The following is a 12,494-nucleotide window of genomic DNA, read 5'->3' as shown; positions in this document are numbered from 1 at the left end:
TAGTTTATTTGCCTGAAACAAAGTTAATACGATATATGCTGAGATCCTCCTGTTGAAAAATCAGTCTTACCATGATGAATTCCTGTAGGAATAGGTATGGTATCTAAATCATGTTAAAGACACAAGGTAAAATCCTAGTCCCACATAAATCAACGGGAGTTTTGTCATTGACTTCACTGGGGCCAAGATTCCACTCATTCTTTCTACTTGGCAATTTGTCCAATAAAAGCTGTTTTTAAACTAATATTTCCAATGTGTAATGTGACACACTGGATGTTTTCTGCTATGCTGTACAAATCTTTAATTGAGCGGACTCTCCTACTTAGAAAATACAGAGAGGAAAGAGGGTTTACCATGTTGTTTATAGATGGGTGGTTTCCTGTAAATGTTGATGCCTTGATCTGTGGAATTAAAAAGCAGAAATGTGTGAATACGGGGAAGCAAAACTGCAACACCAAACCAACAGACACACTAAACCAAGGAGTTAGCACAAGAAGAAGCCAGAAAGCTAGCTCTAGCATTACATATAGCTGGATTACTCGAGAAAATACTAGAACAGGTGAAAAGTCACAGACATGTGGTATGAAATCTTTTGCCATTTATTTTGCAACATGTTGATGCATCTAAGTCATGAGCCATTCATTTTAAATACTTAGAAGTGTATTAGTAACATAAAGATTATAGAAGAAATGCAAGCAAAGGAGATATTTCAATGGTGAATATGTAAGCAATTTGGGGACAGCAACCCCAAATGACTACATTCTGGAAAATTGTGCTTCAGCAATAGCAGCTTCATTTCCCTTCCAACCAATGAGTTGGACCGAGTATAGAGCAATGCAGTGAACATACAATTCACATTAAAACCTACTGAACATGTGGTCCAGTCTGCCATTTTGGAGAACAGCCAACGATTATACTGCACTGGGCCAGAGGGATGCTCCATGCAATGCTAACTAGTGTAGTGCTAATACCAAACCACAACATGGACAGATTAAAAGCATTTCTATGTGACAAATATTGTACAGCATTACAATTACATTATGCATTAGATTTTAACTGCAACCCTCAGAACTCTTACACAGTATTTCTACAGCAACCTCTTCAAGAACTGGGAATTTTTTTTTAAATAGATGCTGATTTAGAAACAGGCAAAGGTTCGTTCTAAAAAAAAAACCGTACAAGTTCATCACAGAAACAACAGGCAAGGTGATCCAAAATTAATGCTACAGTGAAAAACCAAGTATCAGAAGCCCATTATTCACAATGAGTTCTATTAGGGGCTGAAAATCTGCATTGCAAAATAACCATTTGCTACTGTATAATATAGATTTTGGTTACATTAGCACAACTGTCACAGAAAATGTTTAGAAGCATACAATGCACATCATGGGTCCAATGAAAGTGCTAAAGGAGACAACTTTATCTTTGGTATCAAGGAAAGGAACCTTGCAAATCTATGAAAATTAAAGTAAATCCTGCCTGACAACGCCCTACATCACTGATTAAACTAGGCAAATTCAGAACCCAGAGACAAAGAGGCATTTTTTGTTCCTGCTAGTGGACCACTGTTTCTACTTGAATAACAAATAACTAAACGCTATCAGGGTATTTAAGTCATGCGATAGATTCCCACCTGCCTACACTGGAAAGTTATAAATAGAGACATTCCCTCATTCCATCTAAATACAGGAACAGGAAACTTTTTCCACAGTGGAAAAGTTGTAAATTTGACTTAAAACAGTGTGTCCCTTGTAAACAGGGCATGTTGACTTTATGTATCCTTGTATGGGAAGTCAAGTTATTGTACAAAAACAAAAACAGAATTGTTCTCATCCAGTTAAAAAAAAAAAGACCTAACTTGGAATGGTCTTGCTGAAGACGAAGCAAGTCAGGAGTTGTCTTTATCAGACATGAAAATCACGAGCATGCTTAGATGTAACTGTTCTTGCTGGAGAGCATCATAACTGCTCCAGGCCCCATTCGCCTCTCACATACACTAGTGTAAAGTCAGGAGTAACTCTTCCAAGCATGGCTCAGAGCTTGGGGAAGTGAGAGAAGAATCAGGCCCTAAATGGTCAGCTCACTGTCTATTGACTAACACTGAACCTCAACCCATTCTAATGCTGAAGCACAGGGCAAGAGAAAGCCACAATCCATCCCTCCACACTTGCTAAACACAAGACTCCTCTCAGCAGATCCCTGTGAGTCAGAACACTGTGTGCGCATACCAAGTAAAACAGCGTGAAGTAATGGAGACAAGACAGAGGTGAAAAAGGCTACATTCTACACTGTGACAGGACACCAAGACACAGAGTGCCAGCTCCTACCTGGAACATGGAAATGTTTAGGGGCCTGAACGTAAGTTGGAGTTAGAGGGCGGCTGTCTGGCCGATAAGGGACAGGGGAGTTCCGACCGCTGGACGGCTCATTGCCTCCAATGAGAAGAATGGAGAAAACAAAATGAGAAAACGGAGCGTGATAAAGAAGCAAGCATAATAAAAACCCAACCAAAAGACGGTCAACTCAAAAACTCCAGGGAGGAAGAGAGGTTTAAAACAGAACTAAAAACAAACAATATTCAACAGACTTGACTAGCACTGGGTGACTTTGCTTTTCAATATTCCTGCAGAGACAGAGATTCACATTCAGACTGGAGTTGAGTTTTAAGCAGATCACATTCATTCTGACGGCATGCATGTAGGAGCTGTGTATTGGCAGCCTGGTGGTTAGATGGGCAGGGCGGGAGAGAGGAATGGAAGGTTATTTGGCAATGGTTCAGTACAGAGGTTGATAGTTTTGGTTATAAATCACAGGCATGTGGTATAGTAGTTGATATGCAAACCCAAAATGAAACTGGTTTCCAAGCATGTAGAAGCAGATGTTGGCAGCTGGAATACAATTCCCTAAATCAAAGGATCACAGATATTAGAAAAGGAAAATAGATGTTAGGTCACCTAGGCCATCTCAGAACATTGTTCTTCACAAATCTATTAGCTTAACCACACAGGAGTTAAAATTCTTAAACTTAGGTCTTCATTATACGACTGCTCTGACTGGAACATTCTTTCCCCTCCCAGCAGATCCACCATATTAACCCAGGAGCCCTGAAAGTTGATGAAATGAGCCAGAGGCCTCTCTGCAGTGCTTATCCTCCCACCCCAGACATCAAGATTTGAGAGCAAGTTTTCCATCCACATGGCAGCAGACACTAACCAAAACTAAGGAAACCTTGGCCCTGACTCTCCACTCTCCTGCACCTTGTGCCATCATTTACACCTGTGTAAAGTGGACGAGAAGAGCTCGCAAATCAAAATAGAACACGTGCACTTACTTTACACAGATGTAGTGACTCCAAAGGAGAACCAAGCCCCTTCTGTTTTTTAAATGTGTAGAAGGGGACCAATGCCAGCTGGAACCGAGTGACACAGTGAAAAAAGACAGGTTTCAGAGAAGCAGTCGTGTTAGTCTATATTCGCAAAAAGAAAAGGAGTACTTGTGGCACCTTAGAGACTAACAAATTTATTTGAGCATAAGCTTTCGTGAGCTACAGCTCACTTCATCGGATGCATTTGGTGGAAAATACAGTGGGGAGATTTATATACACACACAGAGAACATGAAACAATGGGTTTTATCATACACACTGTAAGGAGAGTGATCACTTAAGATGAGCCATCACCAGCAGCGGGGGGGGGGGGAAGGAGGAAAACCTTTCATGGTGACAAGCAAGGTAGGCTATTTCCAGCAGTTAACAAGAACATCTGAGGAACAGTGGGGGGTGGGAGAAATAACATGGGGAAATAGTTTTACTTTGTGTAATGACTCATCCATTCCCAGTCTCTCTTCAAGCCTAAGTTAATTGTATCCAGTTTGCAAATTAATTCCAATTCAGCAGTTTCTCGTTGGAGTCTGTTTTTGAAGTTTTTTTGTTGAAGGATAGCCACCCTCGGGTCTGTAATCGAGTGACTGGAGAGATTGAAGAGTTCTCCGACTGGTTTTTGAATGTTATAATTTTTGACGTCTGATTTGTGTCCATTTATTCTTTTAGGTAGAGACTGTCCAGTTTGACCAATGTACATGGCAGAGGGGCATTGCTGGCACATGGTAGATATGGTACACATGGCACATATCACATTGGTAGATGCACAGGTGAACGAGCCTCTGATAGTGTGGCTGATGTGATTAGGCCCTATGATGGTGTCCCCTGAATAGATACGTGGACAGAGTTGGCAACGGGCTTTGTTGCAAGGATAGGTTCCTGGGTTAGCGATGGGTACCCGCATGGCCCCACAGTATGCCAACATTTTTATGGCTGACTTAGAACAACGCATCCTCAGCTCTCGTCCCCTAATGCCCCTACTCTACTTGCGCTACATTGATGACATCTTCATCATCTGGACCCATGGAAAAGAAGCCCTTGAGGAATTCCACCAGGATTTCAACAATTTCCATCCCACCATCAACCTCAGCCTGGACCAGTCCACACAAGAGATCCACTTCCTGGACACTACCATGCTAATAAGCAATGGTCACATAAACACCACCCTATATCGGAAACCTACTGACCGCTATTCCTACCTACATGCCTCTAGCTTTCATCCAGATCATACCACACGATCCATTGTCTACAGCCAAGCTCTACGATATAACCGCATTTGCTCCAACTCCTCAGACAGAGACAAACACCTACAAGACCTCTAACATGCATTCTTACAACTACAATACCCACCTGCTGAAGTGAAGAAACAGATTGACAGAGCCAGAAGAGTACCCAGAAGTCACCTACTACAGGACAGGCCCAACAAAGAAAATAACAGAACGCCACTAGCCATCACCTTCAGCCCCCAACTAAAACCTCTCCAACGCATCATCAAGGATTTACAACCTATCCTGAAGGACGACCCATCACTCTCACAGATCTTGGGAGACAGGCCAGTCCTTGCTTACAGACAGCCCCCCAATCTGAAGCAAATACTCACCAGTAACCACACACCAGAACCACTAACCCAGGAACCTATCCTTGCAACAAAGCCCGTTGCTAACTCTGTCCACATATCTATTCAGGGGACACCATCATAGGGCCTAATCACATCAGCCACACTATCAGAGGCTCGTTCACCTGCGCATCTACCAATGTGATATATGCCATCATATGCCAGCAATGCCCCTCTGCCATGTACATTGGTCAAACTGGACAGTCTCTACGTAAAAGAATAAATGGACACAAATCAGACGTCAAGAATTATAACATTCAAAAACCAGTTGGAGAACACTTCAATCTCTCCGGTCACTCGATTACAGACTTGAGGGTGGCTATCCTTCAACAAAAAAACTTCAAAAACAGACTCCAACAAGAGACTGCTGAATTGGAATTAATTTGCAAACTGGATACAATTAATTTAGGCTTGAAGAGAGACTGGGAATGGATGAGTCATTACACAAAGTAAAACTATTTCCCCATGTTATTTCTCCGATTCTCCACCCCACACTGTTCCTCAGATGTTCTTGTTAACTGCTGGAAATGGCCTACCTTGCTTGTCACCATGAAAGGTTTTCCTCCTTTCCCCCCTGCTGCTGGTGATGGCTCATCTTAAGTGATCATTCTCCTTACAGTGTGTATGATAAAACCCATTGTTTCATGTTCTCTGTGTGTGTTTATAAATCTCCCCACTGTATTTTCCACCAAATGCATCCGATGAAGTGAGCTGTAGCTCACGAAAGCTTATGCTCAAATAAATTTGTTAGTCTCTAAGGTGCCACAAGTACTCCTCTTCTTTTTAGTGAAAAAAGAAAGAGAGAAGGAAAAGTGGGCTTTAAAATTTGACATCAGTGGAATTGCAGTTCCCAAAAGAAGTCACATTTTCCAGTCCAGGTGTCCTTGCGAACTTTAACCTGTATTTCCAAGCAATGGCAAAGCACCCAGAGCTGTTGGCTGAGCACCTTCCTTATACTTTATAAATCCAATATTCAGATAAAAGTATTTTTGTTCCTAAGGGTGGCCAGTAAGCTAAAAATGAGACAGAAGAGCCAGGCAATTCACCATACATGCTACCTTGACTGAGGCATGCGATTAAATAACAAATTTTCCAAGAGGCCTCCACTTGTGCTTAAGGAAGTCACTTGCATCCTTGTGACTAGTCTATGCACATGATGAATTGATGCACAAACACTATATTGGGGCATGATTTGCATGCACAAAATTTGTCCATACAAATGCATGTGTAAACTAGTATATGTACCACTTTGATCGTTTGGCCCTGTCTTGTTACACAGTCCCCAAATGTCTTGTGCCATCAGATGTTCCATGTGCTGTGGTTCTTCTATTTTAGGTTCACTGTTCCTGAGTCCTGTTCAACCAATGGCTAATTTGGAAAACTACATATCAGCTAGGAGTAGCAGAATGCATGATTATTTAAAGTGACATGGTTATCTGTATCAGAGGGGTAGCCGTGTTAGTCTGTAACCACAAAAACAACGAGGAGGCCGGTGGCACTTTAAAGACTAACAAATTAATCTTTAATCTGATTAATCTGTTAGTTTTTAATGTACCACAAGCCTCCTCATTGGTTTTATGGTTATCTGTGTGTGGCAATTCAAGGATGTAATACTGTGTTCTGAAGTCATGCTTTGGAGAATATATCATTTTGCCTATGTTGACTTCCGACAGAGACTTGTTTCTATTAGAACATTATAAACTCCTTTTTATTAAGGTCAGTGTTTTGTAGACTGCCACCCCCACTGTAAATCTCAAAACATAGCTAATTTGATATATTTTAAACTTGTATGCAGACATGTCATTCCCTCTTCCTGCTCCCACTGGTTGGGAGCAGTCATGCATTTAGCAGGAAAAACGATTAATGAGAAAGGGTAATCAGAAGAGACTTCTTGAACTATGCAGTCTTGCAGCAAGCAAATTACGGGTTTTTTGTGAGTGAAGCTTGCAATCCATACCTTGTTCTCAAGAGGTACATTTTGCCTGCTGAATGTTGGTGACAACATGGCATCAAGGTGGGTCACGGCTGACTTTCATATCATCATTTTGACAGATGGGAAAATGGGATGTAGAGAGAAGTGACTGCCATGTCTGGGGTAAGGCTGAGGGTGGCTTTGCAAGAATGTGAATGTGTTAGTGCCTCCATAAATAATTAGCTGTTCTGTAAATATCTGAAGAAGCCCTTCTATACCCCTTTCTATATTGACTACAAATTAGTGAGCACAATCACATCGACTAAACTGTGCTGGATAATCCCACATCTAGGAATCCAGATGATATCACTAATAAGTTCTATAACAGACCCCATTGACAGGGTAACCTGAATTGAATCAGGTCTCCCTGCACTTATTGCTTCACAGATGTTTCCATTCTGTTTTATTCCCGGAGGTTCCTCTGTAATGTCTTCCCAGTGACACCTGTCATTCGTGATGAATGATGCTTCTGTGGATAGACGTGAAACCCTAACCACTATTGCAGAGAATGGTGCACTTCACAGCACTTCTGTACCAGAGCCTTGTAGTGCTGCATAAAAGCTTCAGATACAGTTACAGCAGCAGCTGCAATTTGAGAAAGTGGAGTCCTGTGTTACAACAGATCATTTGCTCTCAAGAACCTGGTCCCTAAAAATTTGCTGAGAAGAGTTACATGGAATTATAGCTTGATCTGCTGAAAGGCTTAGATCATGACGGCTCTTAAGAAAAAAGGGTTTATGAAGACTAGTATTTTAGCAAGAAGAGCACCAATAGCTACAACTTGTACATTATATTGGCTCTGCATCATATATGATATGATACAGAGTGAAAAGAAAAGAATTTCTGGGCAAATAAAACTGTACTCTCACCCCCTCAGATCCCACTGTAGGCCAGGAGGCCTGTATTAGCCTACCATCCGCCAGAGCTAGGATGCTAGACTATTCACTGCTCTGCGCTGTCTGGGGGTTAAGCTCTTAGACAGTTTGGTGCCCCACCTTCCTTGAGGGCCTGTATCCCTGAACTATCCACTGCTCTGCCCTGCCTGAGGGCCAGAGCACTACAGACTGTTTGAGATTCAGCCCCGTTAGAACGGTCAGGACGCTAACACCTGGTCTCCTAATTCCCCCGATAATAGGCAGCAATTTGGTAAGGCAGTCTGGCCAACCTTCGACCTAGAGGGGGAGGGACTACCGCAACACCACTACATTAAATGTATTGCCATTTAACATCTCGCTAGACAGAGCAATGGAAAATTTGTTATTTCAGCATTTGAGTTAAAGAAAAACATGCAGATTTTGAGATGGAGAGAAAAAAGCACACCCACCCAGCATGCATGAGGATAATCACATGGGTGAGACATGACATACCTATGTAGAATGAAGCTGCAAGAAAGATAGGAGGGAAAAAAATAAACACACAGCCCGGGAAAAAATAAGGATGAAATGAGAACATAATGGATTAACAGAAATGGAAGGTGGTTCTTATCAGCTCTGAGACCCAAGTCATGATGGAGACCTCAATCTGGGGGTGTGCTGGAGAAAAGCTTTGCCAGACATGCAGGACATCATCTGAACAGTAATGACCAGAAGGTGGGTCACTCTTTCAGCAGAATTAAATTACTTTTCTTCTGACTCCAAACGTACCAGAAGCTCCTTGCTGAGGAGAATTTCTTTGAACTGGATAAATGAAATCAGCCGTGAAATTCAACTAAAAAGGAGAACATGTTTATAATGGAATGGGAAAACCTGGCACTAGCCAGTGAAATCTATAGTGTGCTTCATTTTCAAAATGTCTAGGACAGGGGTCCTCAACCCCAACAGGTATCACGGATCATGGGACCAAATGGGAGGAGGGTGCTCGTATGGAAAGCCATTGCATTAGGGAATGCTGCTCCAGGAAGCAAATGTTCCTTATCATGATACTTTCAGAGTAACATACATAATGGACCTCACAAAGAGAATTCTGGTGTGTGAGTTGTCTCTATGGTCTCTTTGGAATATAAGGAAAAAGTGTGCATATGAATGTGCATGTATGTGTAAAAATGGACTCACTCCCCTGCTCCTTCATCTACCCAGATAACCCCTGACTGGTGTGCAGCCATTAGGTGTATGCTTGTGTTTTGTGATTCCTTCCATGTCTGCAAAGGAACATGTCTCATATTGCCTCAAACATGAGCCTGTGTTGTGGCACTTTGTAAACTTCCAAAGCATTGCAGCAGTTCTAGTTATGTAGCCACAAAGCACACTGGAGCGCTTCAGGGAACGGCTACACTGAAGAAAAAGGTGTGTTCTTAACTCGGGTTAGCTTACTCAGGTTAGAATAGCAATGAAGACACAGCAACTCAGCTTCTAATTCAAGTAAGCAGCTTAAATTCAAGCCCATTAGGGAGCCTGGACTGGAACTCGAGCATCTTCACTGATAGTTTAACCCAAGTTAGCTAACCTGAGCTAAGAACGCATCTTTCTTTTGGCAGTGTAGCCATACCCTCAGTCTGCCAGCACTGAAGGAAACAAACCCCTAGGAATATCAACTCTAACAGGCCGGAGATGAGGAGAAAATTGGAAGTGGTTTTAATGTACATAGATCATTGGGATGCAGTCAGGGAAGTGGAATTCAGAGACCTTTCCCTTCTCTTAACTCTTTCCATTTGTTCCTTTTCACTACCTAATCCTCCTCCTAAGCTCAGGTACCTTATGCTTCAGGGATCAGCTGATAACCATTTAGAGTCAGGAAAAACTTTTGTATAATATTGCATGATTCTGGTTCTTTCTGACGTGCCCAACATTGGCCCCACCCATAGAGGCACCACTGACTGAACGGCAATCTGTATATGCCTTTCTCATGCAGATTCCCCATCGTCCTGCTGCCCTCTGTTTTGCTTACCGCTGCTACTTTCTTTGCTTGCAAGGCTGTCTTGCAGCCAGCAGTCTAGGAATCCCATGCCTGGCTCATAGCTCAGTGCATTCTGGGATGCCTATGACCAAAGAAGCCCCATTTCAGACAGCTCCAGATCTTTATGGTTACTGCCACATGACTTCCATGCAGAAATAGGGCCAAGCTCACAGAACCAGGCACAGGCTAAAATACCCAGACACATCCAGATCCTTGTCAAATTATCACTGAGTCTCTGCACCTCTGAATAACCACTGCACTAACATGCCAGGACAACTCCTGCCAGCTTGCAGCCCTCCTCAGGCTGTGGTGAGCCACCGTCCACCCATTTGTAAGGATTTCTGGCCTCTACTTCCTATGTGGAGCAAAAAGCCAGGAAACTAAGCCAAAGCACAGCTTTCTTCTAGGGCAGGGCTGTTAGAGCATTCAATTTCTGCTGCAGCCTGCGAGCACTGGAGTCAGTACCATACAGGCAGGCACTGGGGAATGGTGCTCTGAGTGACATCGAGGGGGTGTGTGTGTGTGGATGGATGTGGCCCCATGTGGTAACACAGGTCTAAAGTCACCACTCCAGTGCCAGGCACATTTTGGGAGGGCAGGTGACCTCTCTAAACTCAGAGGCCCAGTTCACCCATGAGCCTGCTGGGGCTCTGCAATGCTCTGAAAGACCTCTGAAAAATCCTAGGCAGAGGGGGCAAAATTCTGGCCCCATTCCAGTCAATGGGAGCTTTCCATTGACTTTAATGGGGTCAAGGTTTTGCCTATGGATGTGTGCTTGTATATGCTCCATAGGTAAAGCAGCAACCCTCTTTCCCCAGTGTAGACACAGTTATATTGACATAAAAGTCCTTATACCAGTATAGTTTATTCTGGTTTGGCAAAACAAAATACGTTGTACCAGTATAAAGTGCCTTAGGGTATGTCTACACTGGAAACTTCAAAGCGCTGCGGCGGGAACGCTCCTGCAGCGTTTCAAGTGTGAGTGTGGTCGCACACAAGTGCTGGGAGAAAGCTCTCCCAGCACTCCTGGTAATCCACCTCCACAAGGGGATTAGCTCCGAGTGCTGGGAGAGCCTGTCTACACTAGCACTTTAAAGCGCTCAGACTTGCTGCACGCAGAGGGGTGATTTTTCACACCCTTGGGCCAGCAAGTTAGAGAGCTATAAAATGTAAGTGTAGACAAGCCCTTATACTCATACAACTGTGTCAACACTAGGGCTTTTACTGGTATAACTAGGTCACTCCTTAACAAAAGTTAAACTTAACAACAACTTTAAGTTTAGACCAGGTCTAAGTGAGTTTATGTTGGTTTAATGCACACACCAGCAATGCTAACAAACAGGAAGGTGTACGTTAAAGAAGAGAAAATGTACACCTTCTTCTGACTCATCAGCATATAAATTACATCAATTTATATTCCCTTACACAATAGAGAGAAAGTGGAATATCTTTTATTGAACCAACTTCTGTTGTTGAGAGAGACACACTTTCAAGCTTCCAGGACCTCTGGAAGAGCTCTGTGTAAGCTCTTTCACCAATAGAAGTCACTCCAATAAAAGACATTACCTCACCCACCTTATCTCAGTAATATCCTGGGACCACCCTGGCTATGACAACAGCCCTTACAGATTGGTAGATAGGGAAAGAGAGTCTGACCAAGTGCATGGGAATTCACTTTACATCTCACCTTTGAATTTGGCCAAGTGTATCCATCATTTCAAAGTATCCACAAACAGGATTGCAAAGCCCATTTGAGAGTGACTGAGGGTTTTTTTCTGTCCCTGCATTATATATGAATGTGGAGCATAGTGGTCAAATGCAGCTATTCTCCACCATCTATCCTGAAAAGGAGACACCTGGGATAGACAAGACACCTTATGTGGTTACATATTCATGAAGTTCTCACAAGACCCTATAATGCCAATGCCAGCTCCCTTGTGCTCTGCTACACTGATCTGGAAGAAAGGTACTTGGACATAGAGGAATGGCACAAGGAAGGCAGAGTACAGAATGTAGTATGGATTATTATATTGCAGTACAATATATCAGGCCTACTTCTCTCTTCACTTATACTACCTTTGCAGCAATATAACTCCATTGACTTCAGTGGATTTACACTTGTGGGACAGGAAAATCAGGCCCATTGCAAAGTAGAATTCGGTACCTTGACCTTTGTAAATTATTTAGATCCTGGGAAAAAGGGTACAAAATCCTGAGGTTGGATTCAATCCTTGGGGAAACTCTGAGCTTTCTGTAGGTGCTGAGTGCCCTCACCTCCCAGTGGAGTTAAGGCTTGTTGTCCAACTGAAAACAGGGAAACATTTTTCTTTTCGATTAGTTACAGTGAAGATTTCCCCCTCTTTGATGATAAAATAAATGGAAATTGAAACAAAGTGCCACATCTCTGGCTAACATAAATCAATACAACTTCCTTGCTAATCTATGCTGATTTATACCAGCTAAGAATCTAGCCCAATAAATCTTACTTAAGCCAAAGTTTTGTATACAAAATCTCCTGGTACAATGGTGGAATCTTCTATTTTTTGCTACACATTTATCTTATAGGAAACACGTCCTTTTCCTAGTGTCCCATTTGGATTGACAGATTTAACCTCCAGGACTCTTATTTTTTAGATG

At 42.6% G+C, this 12,494-nt stretch overlaps 1 protein-coding gene across 7 annotated transcripts in view; it reads right to left on the bottom strand.

Moving 5' to 3' along the window:
* The window catches only part of ABLIM1 (actin binding LIM protein 1), a 323,364-nt gene that overhangs the window by 27,748 nt on the left and 283,122 nt on the right, over positions 1-12,494 (bottom strand). For 3 of the 7 annotated variants that reach the window (XM_043518178.1, XM_043518174.1, XM_038409055.2), the window contains exons 13-14: positions 2,328-2,432; positions 354-401 (exon numbers count right to left, since the gene is read on the bottom strand). In XM_043518178.1, coding sequence (XP_043374113.1) covers positions 354-401; positions 2,328-2,432 — 153 coding nt within the window. Of the gene's footprint in view, positions 1-353; positions 402-2,327; positions 2,433-8,332; positions 8,348-12,494 lie in introns of all 7 variants that reach the window. The other 4 variants (XM_043518176.1, XM_043518175.1, XM_038409058.2 and 1 more) reach the window with 2 other exon arrangements.

This window comes from Dermochelys coriacea, chromosome 7 (genome assembly GCF_009764565.3).
Source record: "Dermochelys coriacea isolate rDerCor1 chromosome 7, rDerCor1.pri.v4, whole genome shotgun sequence".
Taxonomy (NCBI): Eukaryota; Metazoa; Chordata; order Testudines; family Dermochelyidae; genus Dermochelys; species Dermochelys coriacea.
This window is presented reverse-complemented; position numbering and strand designations above follow the sequence as displayed.